The sequence below is a fragment of the Sebastes fasciatus genome, chromosome 10 (genome assembly GCF_043250625.1).
Source record: "Sebastes fasciatus isolate fSebFas1 chromosome 10, fSebFas1.pri, whole genome shotgun sequence".
NCBI classification, from domain to species: domain Eukaryota; kingdom Metazoa; phylum Chordata; class Actinopteri; order Perciformes; family Sebastidae; genus Sebastes; species Sebastes fasciatus.
The window spans coordinates 32,411,415-32,437,697 of NC_133804.1; the positions used below are offsets into that span (position 1 = coordinate 32,411,415).

Consider the following 26,283-nt stretch of genomic DNA (forward strand, 5'->3'; position numbering starts at 1 on the left):
CGCACTAAGGACAGTCCACCCCGGTTGACATTCGCAGTCGCCGGCGGGGAGAGAGGGCGCAGCGAGCTCTTTGTCCACGGTGCGGCGAGGTCTGGGCGGGGAGCGCTGTAAAGCTGCGGCCGCGAGCCACCTTCGCCCCGAGCCTTTCCAAGCCGACCTAGAGCCGGTCGTGGTGCACCGCCTCGTATGCGGGACTCCCCAGCCTGCCGTGTGTCGCTCACACCCTCCAGCTGGCTGTTAACGAGGGTCTTTTGGCCCAGAGAAGTACTCGTATCGGTACTCGGTATTGGCGAGTACCCAAATGTAAGTACTTGTACTCGGTCTGAAAAAAGGTGGCATCGGTGCATCCCTATCCTCGACCAAAGAAATTCTCAGTCGGCTAACACTACGATTTTGACGACTAATCAATTGGTTGATTTAATCCACAGATCTATCGAGTTTCTCCACAAAGAATCACACAAAAGCACCACTTGAAATCTTGTGTTCACCAGAGATGTGCTCATGGAAATAAGTCATTCAGCATGAAAAGAAAAAACATAAAAAAACAACTTATCGGCTAAAGAAATCTTAGTCGACAAAGACCAAAATGACACTTACACACACACAGATTTCTTTCTTACTGGGCAATGATCGGATCCAGATCGACAGGGTAATTTTAGAGTAACAATTATTGTAATTATATTCAGATATATCCACACTGCTGGGAAATGACTGCGTTGCAAAATCCTCAAATGAGGGTCAGAAAAAACCTCAAGAGAGTGAAAGGGCCCATCAACGGCTTTGGCAGGCTGTTTCACACACAATGAAGCTGATAGTTTAACTGCAGCCGCTGCGGTCGGATGTTAAGCCGTAGATGTGTTACATACGGCTGTAAACACGAGAGCAACGACAACGGCACGTCTCGGTTGGTTAACTTGTGCCGACTGAGGGTTTAAACTTAATGTGCTTGAGCTGATTCCCTGTCTTGATTAAACTCCCTCAGACCCCCGGTGATTCATAGTTCTCTTTTTATTAAAAACACAAATGTATAATTATTCTTTCAAATGTCCCATTCCATAGAGGAGTTGTAATTTATATGGCCTGCGGTTCGTCCACTAGTATATTTTCTGTCTCAGCAAAACAAGAGCTGCCAGTAATCTGCTGCCGTCACTGACGGCTGTAAAAGCAGGAAATTAGCTTGTTGGACAGAAACACCTGAGGGAGAGCCCACTAACACCGAGGCCCCGTTCAGACCTGGTATTAACATGCGTCCTGAGAGATTCGATCACAAGTGGACAGCTTAACGGTACGTGTCCACAGGGGCGTTTTTATCGCGAGGGGACGCAACGCTTCCCAACATTGGACACTTGGTGTGCTGTCCCTAGAAACAAGGCACTCGGCTCCTGATTGGACGAAAGCTTTCCCCCGTTGGCTGCTGCTCCCAGCTTTCAAACCGGAACCAGTATGGAGGCTCGTTTGGAAACTTTCTTCTCTAATTTCACGTAAATAGTTCACTGAAATGTGTTTCTGAAAACATTTGAGGGCGAGAAATAAGCCAAGCAGCTGATGAATCTGTCTTTATTTTGGATCGACAACGTTTATTTTAAAAGATTATTGGGAGTTTCAAGAGGCGGGGAGTCGCGTCAGACGCCAGTGATTTGCATAAAGTAGACAAGCCCTCAACTTTATGCAAATAAGGAGCGGCCGTTGTGACGCCTAGTCTCTCGGATCGCGACGCCACGCTACCTGAATGCATTGCGCGGCTGCTTGGACGCGTACCATTAGACAGGTGTGAACGCACTCAAGATGCATTGAGGACGCATTGAGATCCGATTGCTCAGACCACATTCAGAGGTGGAGACGCATTCTAATATATAGAACGGATATCGGGCCGATACTGACTCAAATAGCTGGATCAGATATCGGTGACAATGGGGCCGTTTATGTTTATGTCCTATATTATACATTATATGCTGTAATTTTACACCTGAATTGTAATTCCTGTTAATTTTGAAGATTGGTTTTACCAAGCTGCTGGTGTGGGACTTATTATTTTATTAATAAATAACAATTCATTACATTTTTATCAGTGTATTTATTTGTTACATTTTGTTTTACAAAGTTAGGAAAGCAATGTTTAAGTCCAGCCTGATGTTGCCTCTTACACATAAAAGAATGATCCCAGTCACTTCCACACAGTGAGGCATTCAGCTTATTGATTAAACACTGGTATCGGATCGGTACTCGGTATCGGCCAATACCTAAAGCAGGTATCTCTATCGGTATCAAGACTAAAAAAGTTGGATCGGTGCATCCCTAATTCTAATGCCAGGTGTAAACAGACGTACTTAAAGCTGTCCACTTGTGATCCGATCACTCAGGACGCATGTTAACGCCAGGTCTGAACAGAGCCTCAGAATCTCTCTCTGCATCTCTTCATTGTCTGTTTACAGTATGTGTGTGATAGACACCCCCCCACACCCACCCCACCACCACCACCTCACTTCTGGCTGAACTTTCGGTTTATATATACATACAGCGAACAGACTGACCCACTGTGGCAGTAGTACGGCAGCCTCAGGCCATCCAGATCCCAGCCTTAAATATACACTCACTCAAATCATATCTGGAGACAGGGATGGAGAGGAGGAAACAGAAAAGAGAGACGTGCATCACATCTAAAAGAGCAGAAAGATGGGACACTGGAAGAAAAGGAAAAGGAAGGGACAAAATGACAGAGAAAGGTCAAACTGAGAGAGAAAACAGAGCTGACACATGTAAATACACCCCCTCCCCAAGCCGTGGCGCTAAGTTGTTGAGAGCTGCGCTCCGCTCCAAAATGCTCTCGCCTCCCTGTTATGACAGAATAACATGGACCAGTGATGCTGAGGGTCCGTTCAAAGGTTTCAGGCCCAGTTTTACGAGCTCAGCTCTCATTAAAGAGGTGCTGGGAGAGTGACGAGCCTGTCGAGGGGCTTTTACACTAAGCAGGAGCATGTTCGGCACAGTGAGACCATCTGGATCACCGATGCCCTCCTTCACACCTCCAACACCCCCCCCCCAATGAATCCCAAGGAAAGATATGGGATAAACGATAACCTCTGCTCCATCTCTGCCTCCTTGTTTGTCTGGGTTCACGTCCAGAGATGCTATCTGTCCAATAAATCCAGGTGTGTTCGCGTGAGTCCCCGCGACCGCGCAGCTGGATTCAGCCTCGCTACATTCCTGATGGATTAACTGAGCTGTAAATGCCAAGGAAAAGACTGATACTGGAAACTTATTTCTAGGGATCTTTATCCGTGCTGGACATCTTTAACAGATGATGGGATTGAAATTAAAGCCTGTTTACATACTTTACAGGTTTGTTGGAGTGCTCAAGTGACAGCATTATTTTTTTTCTTCCGAAACACAATTTAAAAAGAGTTCCTTTTAGGGCTCAGATCCTGTAAACTCATCTCATCTTCAACCTCTTATCCGGAGTCGGGTCGCGGGGGCAACAGCTCCAGCCGGGGACGCCAAACTTCCCTTTCCCGGGCCACATTAACCAGCTCTGACTGGGGGATCCCGAGGCGTTCCCAGGCCAGTGTGGAGATATAATCTCTCCACCTAGTCCTGGGTCTTCCCCGTGGTCTCCTCCCACCTGGTCGTGCCTGGAACACCTCCCTATAGGGAGGCATCCTTACTAGATGCCCGAACCACCTCAGCTGGCTCCTTTCAATGCAAAGGAGTAGCCTCTCTACTCCGAGTCCCTCACGGATGACTGAGCTTCTCACCCTATCTCTCAGGAGGCTCAGGAGGCAAGCCAGCCTCCTGAGCCAACCCATTTCGGCCACTTGTACCCGCGATCTAGTTCTTTGGGTCATGACCCAGCCCTCATGACTATAGGTGAGAGTAGGAACGAAGATCGACCGGTAGATCGTCACAGCAGTGCGGTAAAGCGAATGCAATAACGCCCCCCGCTGCTCCGATTCTCCGACCAATCTCACGTTCCATAGTCCCCCGAGGTACTTGAACTCCTTCACTTGGGGGTAAGGACTCATTCCCTACCCGGAGGAGGCATCCTGTAAACTCAGATACATTATTAAACAGGTTGAGGTTATACTACAGCACAGAGAGAGATCGTTTGACCTCACAGTGCTGTCAGCCAGCCAGAGGCCACATGGCGGTGTTAAAGAGGTTTTTCTGCCCCCCCATTAAAAGGCTATTCACCTTGTCACCTGCCACTTGTGATAATTAAAGAAAACATTATAATAGTTTCCACATTTGGCACCGCGTCTGCTCAGCACTGCTCGGCAAGCTCTCGCCACTCCTACTTGCTCTCGACCAGCTTGTACCATACCAGCTCTCGCTGACAACACGACGTCCCTGAGAAAACATTTTGATACCGACTGATTATTTGAGACATTCAGGAAATCTATTATGGCCTTATCATACTTTATGTTAGAGCTTTTTAGGGTAAGAAGTTTATCACAGTTGTTTTAAGAAGGAAGGGAAAAACCTCAAACAAAGCAACTTCAAAAATACTAAAATACGACGTGTTCCCTTAAAGGAACAGCGTGCAACATCTCGGGGGATCTATATAATATTCATAACTATGTTTTCATTAGTGTATAATCACCTGAAACTAAGAATCGTGTCTTCATATCTACATATGGAGCGGGTCCTCTTCACGGAGTCCACCATGTTTCTACAGTAGCCCAGAACGGACAAACCAAACACTAACTCTAGAGAGAGCCTTTCACGTTTTAATGTTACCTGAAGGCCACCGTAGTTCTCCGACACGCTTGTGAAACTGCGGTAACGTGAGCTGCAGAGTGTAAGTAGTGTAATTATGGTAAGGATGACCTCTGAGCGGGGCGAACGGTGTTACCAAGGTTACCGCAGTCTTGGAACGGGGAGGATTGAGCTCAGTTGGTTGCAATCTGCAACCACACCACTAGATGCCACCAAATCCTACACACTGTCCCTTTAAACGTGAAGCTAGCATGCAATTAATTGTAACTCGTGCTTAATTTGACTTGACTCCTACACCGATGTGGCCGACAATGCTCATATTTTTATTTTTTAAAGTGTCATAGTAGATGTTACACAGATTTGTTTCGCTTAAAGGAACGGTTCAACTCTAACATCAAACCAATACTCCTCTATGGTTCAGAGACGTGGAGGACAACCATAAAGGAGCGATAGGCTTTGAATGAATGAGCCGTGGCCCAGCAGCTCCTCCAGTGTGACTTATAGCAGAGCACATTTTTGCAATTTGAGGGTTACCTTCTAGACATGACCGCTTTAGCCTCCGGCCAGCAGCAGTAGTCTGAATCACTTCCCCGGCTGTGTGTCTCAAATACTCGCTGCCTTGATAACCAGCTGCACACGGACCACAGAGAGATGTGCTGAGGCTTTTCAGGTCGGGTAGAATCTATCTGTTCGTTAGCTTGCTTCCTTGGCTGCAGAAGGTTGTGTTTGTATGCTAATTTGTTTCATATGTGGCAACGGGGACGGACGGGATCACACCCGCCAAAATAAAAGCAGAACACAACCAACTGGCTGTAGCATTGTTGTCGGAGAAGCCTGTATTTCAATTTACCATATTTCCTTAATCTCTGATGACATATCATTTTGTGATTTATTACAGTAAATATATTACATATTGGTCTTTTAAGTCACTAATTTGTTGAAAAGCTGCATTATGCTCGGACATTATTTGCTGGCTGTAGCCTCCTACTAGACAAGAACATCCTTGAAAACAAGTATATACTGTATATTACGGACATGTTCAAATAATTACTATATAGAAAAAGAAATCCAGTCTTGAGTTAAGTGTAGCCTTTCATAAGCCATCTGTTAAGATAACGCAGATCTCCTGCTCCAGAAACACCACGAATGATTCTGCTGCGATGCTCTTAAATCAATCCAGGACTGAAGAAATGAATCATGACCCTGCGGTTGAAACACACCACTTGATGCTTTTGATGCACGCTGGTCTGCAGAAAACAACTGGTGTTTTGAAATCTTGTGCATCAGACAATGCATTATTGTGTGGAAAAAGCAGCAAATCAGATGTTCTTCAAAGTCAAGTTTTACTTCGGTTGCCATGTGTTTTTCAAATATAACTCATTTTGGACCAAACCTCCTCAAATGTTCCCTCTTGCATAATTGTAAATATCTAGTCGGTAACACTTAATTATAGTAAAACTGCTACTCAATACTGAACACATTGTACAATATTTCTGAAAAATGCTGACATTTCTGTCCACCTTCGGTAATAAGAAACACTCATGTGGCTCATGTTTATGTTGGCGGTGTACGAGAATAGCTCTTGTTTTTGTATCCTTGCACCGCTATATGGAGCTGTGAGAAAACTCACACAATGAAGACAATGATGCAAATATAAACAGGCCCTCACTGTTGCTCAATAGCAGGCTATCTTTGGTATTTCCACAGTTTGCCAAGACGACCTACAATATGATGCTTAAATATGAACACATGGGACGCAAAATCCTTTAAATTAGAAACAATCCCCGTCTCCTCCTTTATCCGCCCCGCATCACTTCCCGCTTGTAATGACCTCACAGCTAATACATTATGACAATTAGATAATTGCATCCAGCAATGTTTTATTAAACTAATATGTGTTGTGTAACTACCATCGCAGAACGAGTCTGAGTCTGTTCAGTGAGTTCCTCTCGCCTGTTGTGTGTTCTGCACATCCCGAGGCCTCACTACATGCACCTGGCACCCGGCCCTTCGCTCCTCAGTGTGTTCCTGAGGTCCTCGCGGGCCTCCGTGAGCTGCCGACTGGCCGGCTCGTGTCCAGCAGTTTATTTTACAAAAAAGGAAGAATGTCGGCCGCGCTGTTAAACACTGTGGTTTCACAAAGCTAACTTTAATAAGAAGGCTGATGAGAGACAGAGAGGGGAGGGCTCGAGATGTGGTTTGGGTGTGGGTGAGTAGTGTGCATAGTGTGTGTTTGTGTGTGTGCTGCAAACACACACAAATGTACAAATACACACCTGGAGCCAGTTGCATCAGCTGTTCTTAAGTTCAAATGTAAATTAAAATGGGTTGAAAACCTGGAGCCTTCATTACCCACAATGCAACTTGACCGCCAACAGCGCAGTCAGAGATTACGGTGTGTTATGCTAGTAAGTAAACTTGTAGTCTTAAAGCTGAAGTAGACAGATCGGAGCAAATCTGATTAAAAAAAGTTATTTTAATAAAACGGTCGCTATATCGTGACAGTAGTACAAGAAACAGGTCTCCTCTGGTGCTCCTAACGGCATCTGCAAGATTTCACAGACCGGAGGAAAACAAGCAGTCAGAGCTGATCTGAGGTCTGCTGTTCAGCAATCACTCGTGAACTCCGACCAAACGGTCAAACTAGGCAGCGCTGATCAAATATGAATCAATATTATGTTACGTTAATGTCTATTTCTCTCCTCAGATGTTTTCAGAATCATCTTGTAGTGCACGGTTTAGCTGTAAAATGAGAAAGTTTGTGACGCCGCCGCCATTGTGAAATCTGGTGAAGGAACGCCAAGCTCCGGTCACATGACTGGAGCACAGCCAATAGGAACGCTCTCTCAATGAAATGACCTGTGATTGGTCAAAGTCTCCCGTCACAGGCTTTTTAAAGCCTGAAAACAGAGCCATGAGGAGGAGCAGAAGTCTAGTTATCTCTCAGAACACTTGAATTACAATATGCTGAAAGGTTATTATGGAATTTTTGCCCAATGATGCCAAAAATATATACTGCCTACTGACGCTTTAAGCCCCAACACTTGAGGCAATTTATCAGACTAGATAAACTAGATAATACTTTGATAACTAGATAGGGATGGGCAATATATCAACATTATATTGATAACGTGATATGAGACTAGATATTGTCTTAGATTTTGGATATGATAATATGGTATAAGTGTTGTCTTTTCATGGTTTTAAAGGCTACATTACAGTAAAGTGATGTAATTTTCTAAACCTACCAGACTGTTCTAGCCTTATATCCACATTACTGATGATATTAATAATCTCATTTTGTAAATATGAAATAAAAGCACCAGTGGTCAGCCCTGTAATATGGTCATAATATCGATAGAGAAAAAATATCGTGATATTTGATTTTCTCCATATCGCCCAGCCCTATCACGATTAGATAGTCCACACTCAACTCATGTCAGACTGAATACAAGATTATCTCCCCTTAAAAATACACTTTTGTTCAGTGGAGACACGACCATCTCCAAACTAAATATCTCCAACTGCCTGAGAGGCTGCATTCCCCTCGTCTTCTACAAATAAACTGAGCGCACTCGAGCCGTCCAAGATCCTCTTCCAAACAAGAACAAGATATCAAGAAGAGTCACTCGTTCTTTATTTGACTCTTACAAAGACCAGAGGGGTATACCGAGACACACCGACTGAAGGGTAGAAGTAACCTGAGGACACGAGGCTCGCACAGCTGTGTGTTAGAGCTGCTGTCCATATGACGATGGTATCTGTAGTCTGCGATATAAGCTAGTGTTAAATACAAAGCAGGCTGCAAGGAAAGAAGGGCGACGGGAAGAGGGCTATTTCCTTCCTAACAACGTCCATCATAAAGCAATAACCACCAATAAAGCAACCATCGACATTTAAAGCCTTAATCCCGATATATAACACAGTAGTTTGAACGTATTTAACACATTTCTTAATTGACCTATTGAAGATGTATAGTATGACAGGTTAAACATTCAGGGAAACCACTCTGTGTAGCAGCAGAATATTGTATATTTTCTTCCCTGGTTTGAATTCTGCAGCATCATCATGTGAAAAGCCGACCGGGTCGTCTGCCAGAGGATCCCGTCTTCATAACTGACTTCATACGTCGTGAATTTAAAGCGTTGCAGCCAGTCACTGGGAGCCGCACACTAAAACACATGCCCGCAGACATTAAAACAAACACACGTGCACAAAATACATGACTGCAAGGCTAGCACACACAAGCAGAGACTCGCACATGTGTGCACACACACACGCAGCTAGTTATGGGATGCTCTCCAGCATATTACTACTTGAAGCCCATAGCTATAGCGGAACAAATCTGAAAACGAGACCACTTATGGAAACAAATTTCCTGCGTTTATTATATTAAAATGGTCATTAATGGATCTTATATGGCCGGCGTATTTGTCCTGTGGCGATAGATTGTGTAGGTAGCTGCATGCTTCCTGTCTGATTTATGGGGGGCTTTAAAAACAGAATGCAGTCCGCTGGCCCCATACTGGGTCTCCCTAAAGCCGGCTTTCCCCGTCAGGCAGGAAGCTGGGCGGGGAGAGCGTGCAGCCTCCAGAGAGAGAGAGGTTGATCCCCAGACGGGCCGGTTAACACCAGGAGACAGACACAAGACGTTATACTGACAGACAGCGGGAGTAGAATAGTAACCCGACACATATGTAGGAATTTGGAGTTGCAATAAATACAAATAGCTGTACCTGTACAGAAAGCAGACACAAATTCATGCACATTTGTGTCTGTATGTGTACCAGCGGGCAACTGGTGCAGAGGTACTGTAAATCTGCAATCTCTCTAACAGCCAGCAGGGGGCGACTCCTCTGATTGTATAGAAGTCTATGAGAAAATGAGCCTACTTCTCTCTTGATCTATTACCTCTGTAAACATTGTAAACATGAGTTTATGGTCTCAGTCGCTAGTTTCAAGTCTTCTTCAATACAGCATGATGTTCATTTAGTAAATGATGGTCCCATTTAGAGTCAGATAGACCATAAAGCAGGGGATGCTTTAGGGTGGGGCTACCTTGGGATTGACAGGTCGCTACCACGGCGTTGTCCGGTCTGGGAGTTGTCCGTGTGTCATTCTTACAACTTTAACTCTTTCACAGTGTGTTTTAACTTCATGAAAGTTAATTGTAACATTTTTGGTCACCTAAAAAAATTTCTTATTCAGCGTTCGGTTGTGCTTAGCTCCGCCCTCTGGTGTCAGAAAAACCAAGATCTCTAGGCCTCAAAACGGCAGTCCACAAAACCAATGGGTGACGTCACGTTGACTACGTCCACTTCTTACATACAGTCTCTGATGTCGACATGTCAAATGAGTCAAGGAACCCCGCTGTGAACATGCTCTCTCAGTTATATAAACACACACATATGCGGGGTCTGTGTTCCCTTTCAGTGCATTAATGTGCTCTTATCTGATGGAAATTGATCTGACGGCACAGCCAGGGGTCCGACCTCTTGCCCTCATACACTAACACCAAAGACCCCTTAGATGCCCTCTACTGACTGAAGGGGATCAGTCCTGACTAGGACTTAAAATACAAACTTGAGGACACGCAAACAGTGTTTTCAACTCAAACAAACAGTTCAACACAAACTGTCAGTAATATCCTATAATTACTGATCAATAAATCAAATACTGTATATCAAGAAGGGCTTGATTGATTGATTGGTCTCAGAGAAAAGTGTCACATCATCTAATCCCCCATGTATTTTTTTCAGGAAATAAGAAGCATTGCTTATAGATTCACTATAATGTTTTTTGTAATTAATCTAAATGTTCAAGAGGTGACACCATTGAAGACCTCCTGTCCTATGCAAACCTCCTTAAAACATGAAAATCACCCAGAGTTTCAATGGATGGGTGATGACTGCGTTGTTTTAGCACCCTCTCCTGCTGCACAGTCTCCAGTGACTCTCCGGTGACTGAGTAACATTAACGGGTGCATCTGGCTGGCATTTCGTTTTGGGCCCGTGCCCAAGTGTAGGCCGACTGCGGGCCCTCTAGCTGGTATCAGACCTGTTAAACAGCCTTTTAATGCAAATTGCAGAGATGACAATCCACTCCCCCTACACAGGACACATACAGCCCCCACATGGTTCTAATTAGCTAAGGCACCATATAAAGGTGTTGTGTTCATGTGTAAGTAATGAATAGTGTGTAGGTGTGTGTGTGAGTATACGTATAGTGTGTGTCTGTTGAGGGAACAGGCGGGTGTTAATTGCAAACACCTGAAGCTTGTAAGCAGAGTTGGACTCTGCGACATAGTTTGCCTAAGCCTTTACGACTGCTGGTCGCGTCGTATCTGTGAGCATAAAAGTGACACAACTATCCACTGAGAGGTTACGAGAGATAAAATGCCCCTCAAATACTATTTATAGGCAGTGTCTCCGCTGCTTCAGTGGTGACTGAACTAAAGGGCTTTGAACTCAAAATACTTTCATTTTCCCTCAGAAGGAAGTCGTTCAGTCAGAAGTGTCAACGAGACACTCAGCATCATCATTCCCAGCGCTGCTGCGGTGGTGCTGCCCCCTGTTGGGCCCCTGTTTTCATGCACGCTGAAAGGTGAGCACCCTGATGTGGAGGGCATAGCTTTAATGGCAGAAATGCCGCTCATGCTGTCTCTCACACACACATACAGGCAGAAATACCTTGGCCTGTGATCCTGGTGGTGAGAGATTCAAGTTTCAGGTGGGAAGAGCTGGTGCTAAAGGCAGAGGAGGGTTTCTTCTTACAGTGTCGTGTTGAGAGAGGTGCCTCCGTCGGCCCCTCAAAGGCTCAGGGACAGAAACTCAGACTCACACAACACCACACGCAGCCATATGAGACCATGACCAGACTGTACACTCACAAGGACACAGATGGGATGCACACATTTAGGCACAGCTCAGCTCAGATACATGGACATAAAAAACTTTTACATGATGAGTCACATACAATGCTTAGAGCGAACACATGCACACTCTTGATAGTACCCAGCTCTCTTGAGCACAAAGCACCTGGAAAACTCTCAAAATCTAAGTTTAATCGACCGAGAACCCCTCTTTAGAAATAAACACATTTTATGGAGAAAAGTTAACGAGTCTGTATTGAGCAATCTGGGGTATTGTTGGGACGTGAAAAAAGTACATGCTCACGGGCATTTGGTTGAATCAAAGCCGCAATAAACAAAATAGCCTTTGTTCCACCAAAAAAAAAAGGACACCATATTTCAAGACCAGAAAACGGAAAGAGAGAACTTTAAATAGACTTCTGAATAGTTGTGGAGAGATTGCATTTCAGTGCCAAAACCACTTGATTGCACAGCAGTTCAGCAAAATTGACAGGAAAATTGGAAGCAACATCTGATACAATAATATGATCTAATGGAGAAATTACATTCAAATGCACGAGTAGCCAGCGAGGGCAGCACAGGCTCGACCTGCACGGGCAGCTTTTTACAAGGTACCTCTCATTACGATTTTACTGAGTCATGCTTAGTAGAAATGCAGCAAATGTATAAAAGTGGAACTACAGCAGCAAACTACCACTTGCATTGACAGTGCCAGTGGCTTTGGCTGTGCTGAATCCAATGCAAACAACAAACACTTCTTGCACCAACTTCGCTGACCAGCCAGACAGAGCCAGCGAAGCAGCAGCAGCTATCTTGGCACAGCAGATTCCAACCTGGAACACAGAATGTGTTGAAAGCGGGCCAGAAATTCCACTTGTGAACGCTTTCACCTGTTCTTGTTGTTGCAGGGCTATTCACACCCGGAGACAAAGAGAAAGACAGAAAGAGAGAAAGAAAGAAAGAAAGAAAGAAAGAAAGAAGAGCCAGCGGGAGAAATTTCCCATATGTGCAGATATGCATCTTAAAAACTCAACCTCTGTTGCAACTTCTGGGTACAAAACTTTAAAAAGAAGAAAATGTGCAAGCAGACACTCAGTGATAATGATAATAGTAAGATCCCACTTGTGTTGCACTTTTTTAACTGGAATGCCAGCCTCAATAAAACACACACACATCCTGTTGCTAAACCACAATTACCTCTCCACAGGTGAGGTAAAATAGTCCATATGTTAAATACACAGCTGATCAGTTGGTCACACACACTGATGTTCATCAAATATCACAGCAGCAGCTTTACCCAAATTAAAATAAAATGCAATCTTTCTCTAATTCACAGGCCTAACAGGGGGGACTCTATGTGTAACATGATGTCGATCACACACTGTTCTCCAACCGTGGAACTATCACAAGCCCTGTAACGAACACCGCGAGCCAAACGTGGCCGATCTTGGCACACGGCTGCTCCATCTATTAAAGTGAGCATCCCCCACTGCCACGAGGCTGCAGGGCTCAGGCTGGACGTCCCAGCCCCGCTGGTCTGCTGAGTGCAGATCCCTGCTGTCACAGTACGGGCCCTACACTGGCTCAGGGGCCGTGATCCTCCGCACGCACACATACACTCTTTAAAGTTCAGGAGAGCTGCTGAAAGCATCATAGGCTGACAGATGATCAGGTTTCACAAGCGGTCAGTCATGCTGGGACTGAACTTACTTTTTGTTTGTTTTGTTTGTGTGTTTTGGTAAGTGGTACAAATGCTATGAAGAGCAGAGACATACCTGGAGGGCAGGAACACTCTTGGCCGACATCCCTTGCTGTCCGCAATTTTGGCAACAGCACCACCACTTTCTGCAGACACACAAAACAAATTCCAATGTAAGATAAAAAAACAAACATGAATATATTCTCAATGTGGAAATCATTAAGAAAAAATTCAGAGAATGAAATAAGACTAAAAATAATCTCAATGATTACCAATAACAATTATGAGATCATAAACTTCCTCCCATTACATACAGCTCAAGGAGCTTCCTCCTTGTGATAAAATTATAGCTTGGAGTCTCATCAGTGGTTATGTCACCCTATAAAGAGCTTTAACTGCAAACTAATTGGCCAGCTGCATGCAAGGTTGATCCCTATGGTCATGCATTAAAGAGGGACTGATTTGTCCAGAAGAGATGGAGTCTAACAGAAGTAGAAACATAGTTACATGGGTTAACACGCATGCACACATACATGTGCTTGGAGGTGACCTGACGTTAAGGAGGATGCATGTGTGTGCCCATGTAAATGATATCACTAGATATTTGCGCTCCCCCCCTTTTTATTTTCTATTAACTTATTTGTTGATTTCATTTATTATTACTCTCGTATTTTTGTATTATTATTGTTTTTTGTTTTTGTTTTTTTTAACTCTACTTTTCTTTTTGTCATTATTATTATTGTTATTTCTTTTCTTGGTTTCGTTTCGGATTTGAATGTTGAGGTTGTTTTCTCTATAGTGTACTTGATGGGTTTGTCTGTAAGCTCATCTACCTAAAAGTTGGTTTATAGACTGTTGTAATTACAAACAGTGGATTGCATATATGAAAACAGCCTTGAAACAAAGGAAAGTATAAAAAAATAAAAAGGGGACTGATTTTAGGGGGAATGCAATTGCCAAAAAAGTGCCAAGTCTTTGCAGTTTGTCAACCCTCACTGCATTATGTTCCCTGCTATTAGAACGCTGCTGCTGGAGTCCCACTAAGACCAAGAAAGTGGATCATATCAGTCCAGTTCTGAGGTCTCTACACCGGCTCCCTGTCTCTCAGAGAATTGATTTCAAAATACTCCTGCTGGTTTACAAAGCACTAAATGGTTTAGGGCCAAAATACATTTCTGATCTTCTGCTATGTTCTGAACCATCCAGACCTCTCAGGTCATCTGGATCAGGTCTCCTTAGTGTCCCCAGAGTCACAACTAAACATGCAGAAGCAGCGTTCAGTTTTTATGCACCAAATATCTGGAACAAGCTCCCAGAAACCTGCAGGACCTCCAACTCTGAGTTCCTTTAAATCAAAGCTTCAAACTTTCCTGTTTGCTGCTGCTGCCTTTTATTAAACCAGATTATGATCTTATATACTGCTCTACAGCTTTTACTCTTGTGTGTTATATTCTATTTAGCTTCTATCCTAGCTTTTATTTTCAGCTTTATCTTTAATGTTTTTATAACTGTTTTAATTGTGTCTTAATGTTCTTGAATGTTTATGTAAAGCACTTTGAATTGCCCTGTTTGCTGAAATGTGCTCTACAAATAAAGCTGCCTTGCCTTTTACGCACATTTTACGCACAGGACGAGCAGCGTGTCTGAGGTGCACAAACACACAATATATATGCATTTATCAATGACATCATGTACCTCTTCAACGAGCCTCCCTATTGAGGTGCTCAGCTCCGGGATTAGGGTCCCATCCTCGTTAAGACAAGCCCCGTGCGGCGGCTGGAAGACGGACGCTTTGTCCATCTCCATCTGCAGCCGGCTCTCCAGCTGGAAGGTCCTGAGGCTCATCAGAAGACACACGGTGATGGAGCTCAGGGACATCAGCATGCACAGAGAGATGGTGATGGTGATGGTGATGGGGAGACCTGGAAGACACCGCTGGAACAAGGACTTGGGCTTACTTTCCCCCATAGAGTCGCTGCATGTATCCATGCTGAAATCCTGCAGAAGTCCTCTTGATGCACAGAAAAAATGTCTTGATGTAGCTCTGCCAAACTCTAATCAGACTAAGCAGCGCACTTTAACTCATGCACAACCCTCAACCTACACTGGGCTCACGGTTCAAAGTCTTAACGTAGTGTTGGAACAAGAGGCAGCTGCAGCAGCAGACACAGATGGGAGCGATCTGGATGCCAACCAGAGAAGAGAAGAGAAGAGAAAGAGGCGCCCTTCTAAAACTTGCAGGTCCTTGTTTTCCTGTTGGGGAGTTTCCGACATGCATGTGCAAGTGCAAACTACCAATGAGTCCGATTGTTTTTGCCTCCCTAAAAGTTTGCACGTTGAACTGGTTGAGATGCGCCCGCCCTGTTCAGCACCACGTGGGAGGCTGCAGACTGACAGCTGACTGCGAGTGACACTGTGAGGGTTTAGCTCTGCAAGAACAGTGACTCAGTGATGATGATGTGCCTTGTTAATGTGATAAATGCTTAATAATTTATTGTTTAGGAGACCTCCAAGTTTCCCAGAACTGTGATTTGTGAAGAACAATATGACTCTTTGGGGTCTCCTTTTTTCCTCTGAGAGACAATATAACATGTTGGACATTGCCAATAGCAGACATAAATTCCTGTCTTACTTTTATGGTACTTTAAAGGTTCCATATCATAAAAAAGTGCGATTTTCATGTTTTTTATTTATTTATTATAAAGCAGGTTTAAATTCTATATGAATACTGTGAAAGTATCGAGACGCTCAATCCACAGGGAAATACACACAACCCATATTCAGAAACACTACGTTTGAAATAAGCTGTCAGGATTTCTGTCCATTTGTGATGTCACAAATATACAATATTTAGACCCTTTACAGTTTTAAATTAAATGTGTCCTAGTTTATTTCCTGTTGCAGTGGATGTAAATGACACTTTGGGTTCTCCTTTTTTTTCCTCTGAGGGACAATATAACAAAATGAAAATGACCAAGAGCCGCTCATAGCAATAGCAGACATAAATTTCTGTCTCACTTTTATGGTACTTTAAAGGTCCCATATCATAAAAAAAGTGAGATTTTCATGTTTTCTTTTTTATTATAAAACAGGTTTAAGTCCTATATAAATACTGTGAAAGTATTGAAACACTCAATATATGGAGAAATACGTACAACCCGTATTCAAAAACTCTGCATTTGAAACAAGCTGTCCAAACATTTCTGTCCATTTGTGATGTCACAAATATACAATATTTAGAGCCTTTACACAGTTTTAAACGTAAACATTCTAAATGTGTCCCAGTTTATTTCCTGGTTGCAGTCTATGTGAATGTCATCAGCTGACAGGAAGTACACATGGACCCAAGCTGTTGCCTAGCAACTTAATTATGTCAAAATGCACTAAAACGGAGCGTTTCAGACAGAGGGTAAATACAGGTGTTTTCAGGCAAACAGTACGAGGAAAATAAAGTTTTTTTTAGGTTTATTTATTTATATTAACCCTTGGCATGTTTTGTGTTTTATGTTACTTTTTATTTATTTAATTTTTATGTTTGTTTTTATTTATCCCTTTATGTGTATTGTTTACCTATGTGTTGATTTATTTGTTCTTTGTATTGTTTAAAAATTTAAAATAGTTTTTTGAAAAAAAAAGTTAGCTGTTAGTTAGGCTTCACTAGTGCTCCCTCGTTCAATCTTAAAACTTGAACAGCTTGAATAATAAGAATACAGTAATTTAGTATTTTGAAGTCTGATAATAGTTTGATATATTATTCTTTTAGTTCTCAAAGCCACTATTGCTTTGTGAACTTTACTGGTTTGAAACAGGTGGTCATCAATCCAGTCTCTTTTAATGCATAGACATTCAACTTCAATAAGGCCCAAATCTTTCAACAGATATAAAGAAAATCAGAATGACATCTTTTCCAACATCACTGTGCTGTTATGTTAAAATGACTCTACCATGTCGGCCTGCAGGCAGCAGCCTTCTGCAGTCATCTTACAGCTTTTTACTGCCATCCTGTGGATGAATGCAGCTACTGCACCTTGACATCTCAATCACTGCACAGACACACTTCTGTCGTCTTTACATGTTTATTGAGAAAATGTAGGCTACATGATACTGCAAAAAAGTTACACAACCCGTCAGTGAAAAAAGAAATATCTTAACAAATTCTATGTACAAAGATTTTCCACCCGCAATACCCTTTTTTTCATTACAGCTACAGTGCTGAATAAATTATTACTGGTGAGACTCTCAATCCGTTTCATTACCAATCACTTGACAATGCACAGAAAGAACATGGACACAATTGGACTATTCATGAATAAAAGAAACAGCTCCACAGTATAAGCTTAGGAGCTACGAATCAAATTACACTGGCAAATAAATAGAAATCAATTAAGGGGGATTCATTACATCAAAACATGCCACAGATGAAAACATAAAAACACTGGCTTAAGACATGACACAGCAAAGCAGGGCAGTGGACTGATACAGTCAGTTATGGTACACCTCTCCTGGAGAGTCAGGAAGTAGAGGCTGGCACTGAATACCATGATCGATGTCATAGTGACAGCCAGGCCCTGACCAGGGTTTCAGGTCAGAGGTTTATACGTTCAGGAGTTCAGTCTTTTTTGCTGCTACCGCTGTTGCTTCTTCTTCTGCTGGTGCTTCTCCTGCTGGTGGTTCTGTTGCTTTTGCTGCTGCTCTTGTGGTAGCAGGAGAAGAAGGAATGTCTGAGGGCCTGCTCCAGACTGAGGCGCTTAGCTGGGTCATACTCCATCATCTTCTCTATCAGGTCAAACAGCTGCTGGTGGTCTTCGCCTTTAGACAGCATATAATGCTGATGGGAAAGGAAGGACAATGTGTAAAATAAGTCATGATTAATTTAGTGCTCTTCATTTTAATTGTAGTTTCTATATTACATGTGTGAACTCTGTGACGCATGTACGGGGTGGACGACACAGAAAAAGAGAGCCCTGCAGTAAATACTAGTTTGGTGACGCTCAAATTTTGTTTTTGAATGACACTTTCAGGTGTTAATTCAACTTATTTTTGAGGTAGTGTTGTTAAAAAGGAATACACTTTGTGTGACATCTTTCCAAGCACAAGATGCAAAGATCAATTCAATCTTTTTTCATGTAGTCAAGCAGCTGAGCCCAGTGGCATGCAGCAAATTAGGAACCCTGTCCGTATTGTGAAGCCAAGGAGTATTGACGTTGCAATGGAACGAACAATTGATTTTCACTTCTTAGCAAGATAGGTTCTTTGGTGACGCTCCAGGCTATGAACAATGTTGTAACTCTGAACAAACATCAGGTGGCTCTTGGATGTACTTATGGTTTGCGTGCTAGCTAACATGTAAACATTTGGAGTTGTTTGAAGGTGTATTTTTTAAATCACATTTGATATATACAGATGTATTTACAGATGTGATTCTTAGCGCTCAGGAAGACACAGACTGTATGTGGCGATCTCCAGTAATATTGCTCTTACCTTGAGGGGTTTGCAGTGTTTCTTGACATATCTCCCAGAGGAGTTTAGTCCGTCCCAGTCCAGCCTTCCCCGGTGAACATACCGCCGTTTCCTGTACACACAATGAAAATAAATTAAATTAACTCCACCTGCAGAGCATGTTCAGGTCGCCTTATCAATTTTGTTAAAAATTTTTTGTTCAGACAATAAAATAGGCGAGTTAGTGATCCACGTACTTGGTTTTCTGCAGGAGGTTGGAGGGGATGGGACCCAGGACTCTCTCCATCATAGCAAGGTGCTCTTTACTGTCATGAGTCTGAAGGAGAAAACAATGTATAACACATCTGGTCAAATGCCATGGTAAAGGTCACAGTATTACTAATTTCATTATGCGCTCTACTGTCACGTACCTGGAAGAGAGTAGATCCAAGGTAGTACTCAATGAGTATGCAGCCTACACTCCAGACATCACAGGAATGGCCCCAGCCCAGATCTGAAAGAGACAATGTTAACTAAATAACAAGTCACCACTAAAGGATCCGTCTATAGTGCTTTAAAACAAACCACGTACCTAAAATGACTTCAGGAGCGCGGTAGTGACGTGTCGACACCACAGAGGTGTGGTGCTCGTGTTCATATGTGGCGTTACCGAAGTCCACGATTTTCACATCTGGGTTCTTCAAAGTCCGTTCATCCCGTTTCTGAGGACAAGAACACAATCATGCTACTCACACAGCTGCTGACACATAACAAGAAGTTTTGGTATTTGGCCAATACTCCAGCAGGTAGGATTTTTCTGGATAAATATTTAGGGACACTTACCAGTTCAGAGTTGTACTCCATATCATAGTCCGAATCAATGAAGAGAATATTCTCAGGCTTCAGATCTGTGTGCGTCAGCTTGTTGTTATGCAGAACTGAAAGACAAGACCACACACATTAAATCAAGCCATTTGTTTTTACACATATTGTAATTTCTGTCCACCTATGTGTCTATTACTCACATCGCACACCCCGGATGATCTGGTACGCCATGTGCCTGATGTGTTCTATGGGAAAAGGCTGGAAATTGTTTTCCTTTAGGAAATCATAGGTGCTGAGGCCGAGCAGTTCAAAGGCAATACAAACGTGGCCGTGGTAGTCAAACCAGTCCAGTATGTGCACACAAGCACTAGAGAGGAGGAGAGGTATAGAAGATGCAAAGTAAGTTTCTTGTGTGCAAATTCAGAGAATGTTTTCATATGTGATGACCAGATTTTTGTGGTATGAAGTTACTATGGATTGACTTACCATCTCTTGTCAGTGTCAAGGGACTTCAACTGCTCAAGCACCTGTACCTCAGACATCGCTGCCTCACGGTAGCGATCTATGTTTTTAATGATCTTCAGAGCCACTCGAGCTCCATCACTGGAAACACACAATATAAATACTATTAGCATCAAATGTGAGAAAAAAATATTACAAACATTGAGCTGTAAGGAATATTTTCTTACTTAGAGTGATCAATGCATTCGACGACCTTCCCAAAGGCACCCTCTCCTAGAGTAGACACAACCTCATCTACAGAAAATAGAGAGTTGAAGTTAGAAACACGGCACTGACGAACTGAAACACTGCCCTTTGGCTGGTGCACTGCCTGATGTTTGATAGCTCTGTTTGGCTCACACTTATATAAACAGGATTCTGAACACTGGAATATAACTCAATACTAAATATTTTACACTGACAAGCAGTATTTATCCAAAAAAATTAAGTCTATTGGCCCAAATACTTAATTCTCTAAATTAATGTTTGGAAATAAAAACCAGACAAGAGAGTGATCGAGACAAAGTGTGAACAACAGTAGAAAAAAAAGGTATATATTCTATACATCTCGCTCTCAGCATGTCTCCACTGTGATAGATGAGGTGACCCTCGCCATCATCCTCAACACTCCTGGATCTTTTCCTGCTCCTGCGCTGTTGGCTCCTCCTCTGCACCGGAACCGCCGCAATCCGCCATCACATCAATAACCCATCAGTCAGCCAGCACCAGGCCACCACAATGCGACATCGTCATTCATTCAACCAGGCCAAGGGGGGGAGGTGTAGGGGTGGATAGATTCGGCCCGTTCAGTAACACCGCCAGGCGAATGGACGGAGCAGCAAATTCAAATTCAGCCCCGTCAGAGAAATTGGGCGCCAGCCACCACATAGTGTGTGTTACAGAAGAAAAACATGGCAACAAGATTTTCAGATGAGAGACTTTCTCAGAGTAGTACAGAAAAAAAACTGAACTTGATTGATTACAGTCTATCTACATGTAGTTCTTAGTAACTCATCCGAAACAACTTAATTATTTACTATCACGTCCCATAACTATCAATAAGATTTCAGCACAAATACTGGGTCCACTTTTCTCTAGCAAATCTATCTATAAACACTCATAATCCCTTACTTCCTGAGACCCCAAGTCCCCTACTTGTTATCATTGGAAATCATGCTTAATAGTGAAGAGTGGGACACAGAGAGACAAAGAGATAGGTGTTACGCATTGGCTAAACACCAGTGATGACCCATTCGATTTGGTGGCAAAGACAGGAGAGGGGAGTAGAGGGGAGAAGGAGTTTCCCGTACCGTGGAGGACCGGTGGCGAGAGTGGCTGCACCTACGCCTTCGGTCTCGTTGCCTGCCGCTGCTTCGCCTGCTGCGACCACTCCGACCACTCCGACCACTGCGCCCCGATGACTTGCTGTAGTGGTGCCAGTCACGATCTCTGTCCTTGCCGGTGCCTTCGCGGCTGTCCTCCTCACAGGCCATGCCCAAACTGTGGTCGTTGGTGGTCCCTTCCCTGGATTCCAGCCTCTGGTTCAAACTGCGGGTCTCCAAGTAGTGCCTGCAGTCAAACAAAAACAAAAACAAAAACACAAATCAAAAACAAGGACAAGAAAGCGTAGGTCATCTCAGGAACAGCCCAGTTCCTTGTCTGTGATAACACTCTCAAATGAAAACTGTATATGATGATGCTAATGGTCCGCCCGTTGCCTGACACTCTATCCCCCTGAGCCTTTTATGTAACATTTGTAATTAGCAACATACTCGTTACAGCCACCAAACACCAGGCATCCCGTTCAAAGAGCAAGAGCATTTTATTAATGGTTTATCACTTTGTAAATAGTACTTCTAAGGGTATGCAAATGGCCACATGAAATGTCACACATTTGGGCAATTTTAGCATTTATACAGCCGTCTCCTTGGCAACCCAAACCACGCCTTCCCTAAAACTCGTGCACCCTGACAGAGAGCCACATTGGCAGAGTTAAAGTATGAGGCACTCAAAGTTGCTGAAAGCTTTTCGGTACAACCTGATAGTGCGTAATACGATCTGTGATTCTGCACCTGCAGTTCTCAGTACGCCACTAGTGAACACCTAGTAACATTTCTGCCAATATGAAATGCAGAGAACTAAAAAAATGTCAAGGAGAATGTGTTTATTGCTTACATAAAAACTCCTTCCAACAGTTCCTTATATAGGCCTTGCTTTTTGACATCCTAATGTTTGCTCATTGAGCTTTGCTTAGAATGTTACCAAACGCGTCCAGTGCACCCATCCAGCAGGCCGTGTTAGCACTTAAGCATCTAAAAAGGTCCAAGAAATCCCTAGAGCCCTTGCACCCTGCTGGTGTCAGTTGTCTTCCAGGAGGAAGTCTGCCTCTCTACAGAATTAAAATTAGAGTAGACCTTGAAAACAGATAATGTAACCCCATGGGCCACCATACAAAAGCTAGAATTGCAAAACATATTAACTTTGTTTACAACTTCACTAGATGACAATGAAATTGCAAATTGACTATCATTTAAGGGCAAAAGGATTAATTTACAAAAGTGTATCTGACATGCCAGGCTTTATTAGCCTAACTGGAAGTTCATCTCAAAACATTGCAGCACAAGACAAAAAAAAACCCAGAAAGGATAGAATTTTAGTATCACGTTATTTATCAAAACTTTACCAACATTTTCCCCTATTTATATATGATGTGATGGTTGTATTGTATTTCATACAACAGCGGTGGAATTTTGAGTATATAACACTGTAGCTCTCTGGCACATAATCTAGTTTTTGATATATTGTTCAACTTAAAATGTGTAACTAACGAAATAAAAAAAGACCCAAAGGGTCATACAATTTGAGTAGGCATTTACACAACAAATAGTGACATTACACCATTAATAAATATTATATTTACCCATCATAAAACTTGTGTTGAATGTGAGTTCTTCTGGACTTATTTTCTCTTTCGCTGCTGTGCGAATCTTGTTTTCTTCGCTTACGACACTCCATCCTCTCTTCCCAGCTGTACTCGTCAAGCCAGACACATGGAGAGCGCATTCGTTTCGAGTGTCGCATCTGAAAGACAAGTCAAAATGGATATTCCACTCAATGTTAAAACACATTCAATTCTGATATTTATCAATCAATGCAATGGACTCAGCTGAAGCATTACAAGTGGGATTGTCTCTGGAGATACTTGTCCCCAATGCAAAAGACCCAATATTATATTATATATGTATTACCTGTGAGTTTTACAATTGATTTTAAGATTTTACTGCTTGTTTTTAAAGCCTTGAATGGTCTGGCTCCTGCCTATATCGGTGATTTGTTGACTCCCTATGAGCCTGATCGATGCTTGAGATCCTCTGGCAGGAGATCCTACTAACAGGTCCAAAATCCAAACTTGTCAACAAAGATGACCAACCGGGCCCCTCAGCTGTGGAACCTCCTACCTGAAGATCTCAGGCTGGCAAACTCAGTATCTTCCTTTAAATCTCTTCTCAAGACTCACTTTCATATTATGGCTTTTTCTTAACTGATGCTGCACTGTTGTAACTATTTATATGATTTTATTTTATTTAATTTTAATTATTTTATTGGAAAGCACTTTGTAACCTTGTTTTGAAAGGTGCTATATAATAAATAATAAATATTATAATGTATTATATGTGGCAGCAGCCGGATTGAGTTGTATAACATTAAAGATAAACAATAAAAAGTGAGCAGATCTGAATTTAAATGTAGTCTGCAACAATTTTAATAATCTTTTGTCATTTAAAAAGGAAAAAAATAAACATTCTCGGGCTTCAGCTTTTCATATGTATTATATCATTAATTAAATATTTTGGAGTTTTAAAAGATTATCCGAGAAAATATTCAGCAAAATAAATCGACAGTAGAAATGACCGTAGGTTTCAGCTCTCAAACCAAAAACCTTCCATCATTGTGCAACACTAGCTGACTGCAAACAAACAGATAATCCCCAATGCAATGCATGTATGTTAAACTTTAACAAAAAACATTTATGCAAGTATAAAACGATAGCTTACTAAACGTTACTTGATCAAATGTGAGGAAAGCACTTATAACTTAAAAATTAACGTTTCCACAACATGATTACATCTTCTATATCCAATCTGAATGTGTTTCCTTTAACTTTAAGTTACATATTATAATGTGCAACTCAAAATGTGGCAGCTTCTTTAGTCCAGTCTGTGATGTAAACAGTCAACAGCTTCACATTAGAGGTGAGGAAGCACAAAGCCTCGATCCAGAGGCCCATCACCACCACCACGCTGAGCGCGCTAACTAACGTCACTGTTTAACCACATTAACGTGACGTCACTCAGCCTAACTCACTGAATAAGGTATTATAGTGACTAACAACTTCAATATGTTCACTGCCACGGTTATAGAAAGTTGCGACCCAGTTAACAGTAGTAATTCATGTAACACAATAACGTATCGCAGCTAATTAGCCTGATTAGCATCTGATCTGCCATGTTGGCGAGAGCCGTCGAGTGGTGGAGAAGCTAACATGCTAACGGTAGCTAGCATCAGGGGAAAACACACTAAAGCTGAACTATAAGTAACACAGAATGACGTCTTATAGTGTTCTTACCTGTCTTTTACAACTATGAGATTCGAAAAAGTAGTTTTAGTGTAGTTGGGTAAAAGAATATGAACAAAGAAACTAATAAAAGCCTCGAACTGATCTTCAAAGATGGCGATCTGCCGAGAACCCTCCTATAGAACGATGTTCATAGTGATGTGTTGGCCGCGAACGAGCCGGTTCATTGAGCCGGCTCTTTAAGTGAACGATAATGATACATGTCCACAGGATCCGTGCTTTACACGCTCCCCATTCATTATCTATGTAAGCAGCCGCGAAATGCATTCTGGTAGCGTTGCGATTCGAGAAACGGAGCGTCACAACGCCCGCTTCCTCATTTGCATAAAGTTGAGGGCTAGTCTACTTTATGCAAATCACGGGCGTCCGACGCAACTCGCCGCCTCTCGAAAACTCCCGAGGATCTTTTAAAATAAACGTCGTCGATCCAAATAAAGACAGATTCAGCAAATGCATGGCTTATTTCTCGCCTCAAATGTTTTCAGAAACACATTTCGGTGAACTATTTTCGTGAAATGAAGAAGAAAGTTTCCAAACGAGCCTCCATACTGGTTCCGGTTTGAAAGTTGGGAGCAGAAGCCCACAGAGGGAAAGCTTTCGTTCAATCAGGTTGGGATAGCCTGTGTGTAGTGACAGCCCACCAAGCGGCCAATGTTCGGAAGCGTCACGTCCCCTCGCGATAAAAAACTTTCTTTACTTAATTCAAGGCAGAATGGTAGGACGATCTTCTCCGCTGACAGTCTACAGGTACAGAGCAGGAGGGAAAGGAGGAGAGAAAGAGAGAGTGCGGTGCGCGAATAGCAGACAAGATGAGTGACAGTCGGAAACGAAGCAGCATGTAAAATTATGGTATTCTGGAAATTATAAGGTTTAGTATATTTACATTGAATAATTTAAGTGATATATGTGCACACATACTAATCATAGGTCAAAACAGCGCTAAATTTGGCTGAATTATAAAAGGCAGAAGTGGTAAAACGAAGAGCCGTTTGGGAGCCAAACGAGCCGGCTCTTCTTGGTGAGCTGAGCCAAATGATCAAGCTCACTACAAAGAGCCGGAATTCCCATCACTAGTTGTTAAACACATTCCATGACGCAACACTCTATGACCACGCCCACTAATTAAAACGATGGGGTTTTAATGTCCTGAGTTCAGCCTTTCAGGTTCAATCAGGCAGCACTTTTATTATTTAAGTACAAAATGTACAACAATGTGTTTTAATTACAACCTAATAAAAGACCAAAAGTAAAGTAATAAAATAAAATAAAAATAAAGTAGCAGCTAAACAGTAGTGTAATGTAATAATATAACAGTAGTGTAGCTGTATATTACAATACAAGAAGATGTAATAAATGATATGAGAAGATATAATAATAATAATAATAATAATAATGTAAAGGTGTAGTATAGATCAATACAACAATAATAATAATAGTAATACTAATGATGGTACTATAATATGAATGAAATATACAGTTTCCAGCAGTCAAGTACTCAGGTGAGTATGTAAACAATGTAAACTACACAAATAATATATATTTTATGTATTTATTTTTTACATTTTTGAATACATGAAGAACATATGGAGAATTCTTAAC

General features: G+C 42.4%; 2 protein-coding genes across 3 annotated transcripts in view; both read right to left on the minus strand.

Moving 5' to 3' along the window:
- Window positions 1–15,696, minus strand: part of LOC141774734 (uncharacterized) — a 158,137-nt gene extending 142,441 nt beyond the window's left edge. Inside the window, exons 1-2 of the mRNA XM_074647531.1 lie at window positions 14,979–15,696; window positions 13,360–13,429 (exon numbers count right to left, since the gene is read on the minus strand). Coding sequence (XP_074503632.1) covers window positions 13,360–13,429; window positions 14,979–15,272 — 364 coding nt within the window. The 5' untranslated portion in view covers window positions 15,273–15,696. The remainder of the gene's footprint in view (window positions 1–13,359; window positions 13,430–14,978) is intronic.
- A 1,649-nt stretch (window positions 15,697–17,345) lies between these two features.
- On the minus strand, window positions 17,346–24,837 carry LOC141774732 (dual specificity protein kinase CLK4-like). Of its 2 annotated transcripts, XM_074647524.1 has the most exons (13): window positions 24,676–24,837; window positions 22,969–23,129; window positions 21,359–21,617; window positions 20,614–20,716; window positions 20,237–20,303; window positions 20,034–20,150; window positions 19,748–19,914; window positions 19,566–19,660; window positions 19,315–19,444; window positions 19,154–19,236; window positions 18,980–19,059; window positions 18,765–18,855; window positions 17,346–18,111 (listed from the first exon to the last, which is right to left on the minus strand). In XM_074647524.1, exons 2-13 carry the CDS (start codon window positions 23,127–23,129, stop codon window positions 17,893–17,895), a joined length of 1,572 nt encoding a protein of 523 aa, XP_074503625.1. In that variant the 5' UTR covers window positions 24,676–24,837; the 3' UTR covers window positions 17,346–17,892. The 2 variants fall into 2 exon arrangements, with proteins under 2 accessions (XP_074503625.1, XP_074503626.1); XM_074647525.1 differs by lacking the exon at window positions 20,614–20,716 and having other exon boundaries at window positions 24,676–24,804.
- Between the last annotated feature and the right edge of the window lie 1,446 nt (window positions 24,838–26,283).

Coding starts and splice junctions, on each gene's coding strand:
- LOC141774732 (XM_074647524.1), bottom strand. CDS start 23,129: ATGCGACACTCGAAACGAATGCGCTCTCCATGTGTCTGGCTTGACGAG. Junction 20,304..20,613: donor AGACATGCTGAGAGCGAGAT/GTATAGAATATA, acceptor TATTTTCTGTAG/ATGAGGTTGTGTCTACTCTA. Junction 19,915..20,033: donor CTTGACACTGACAAGAGATG/GTAAGTCAATCC, acceptor CCTCCTCTCTAG/TGCTTGTGTGCACATACTGG.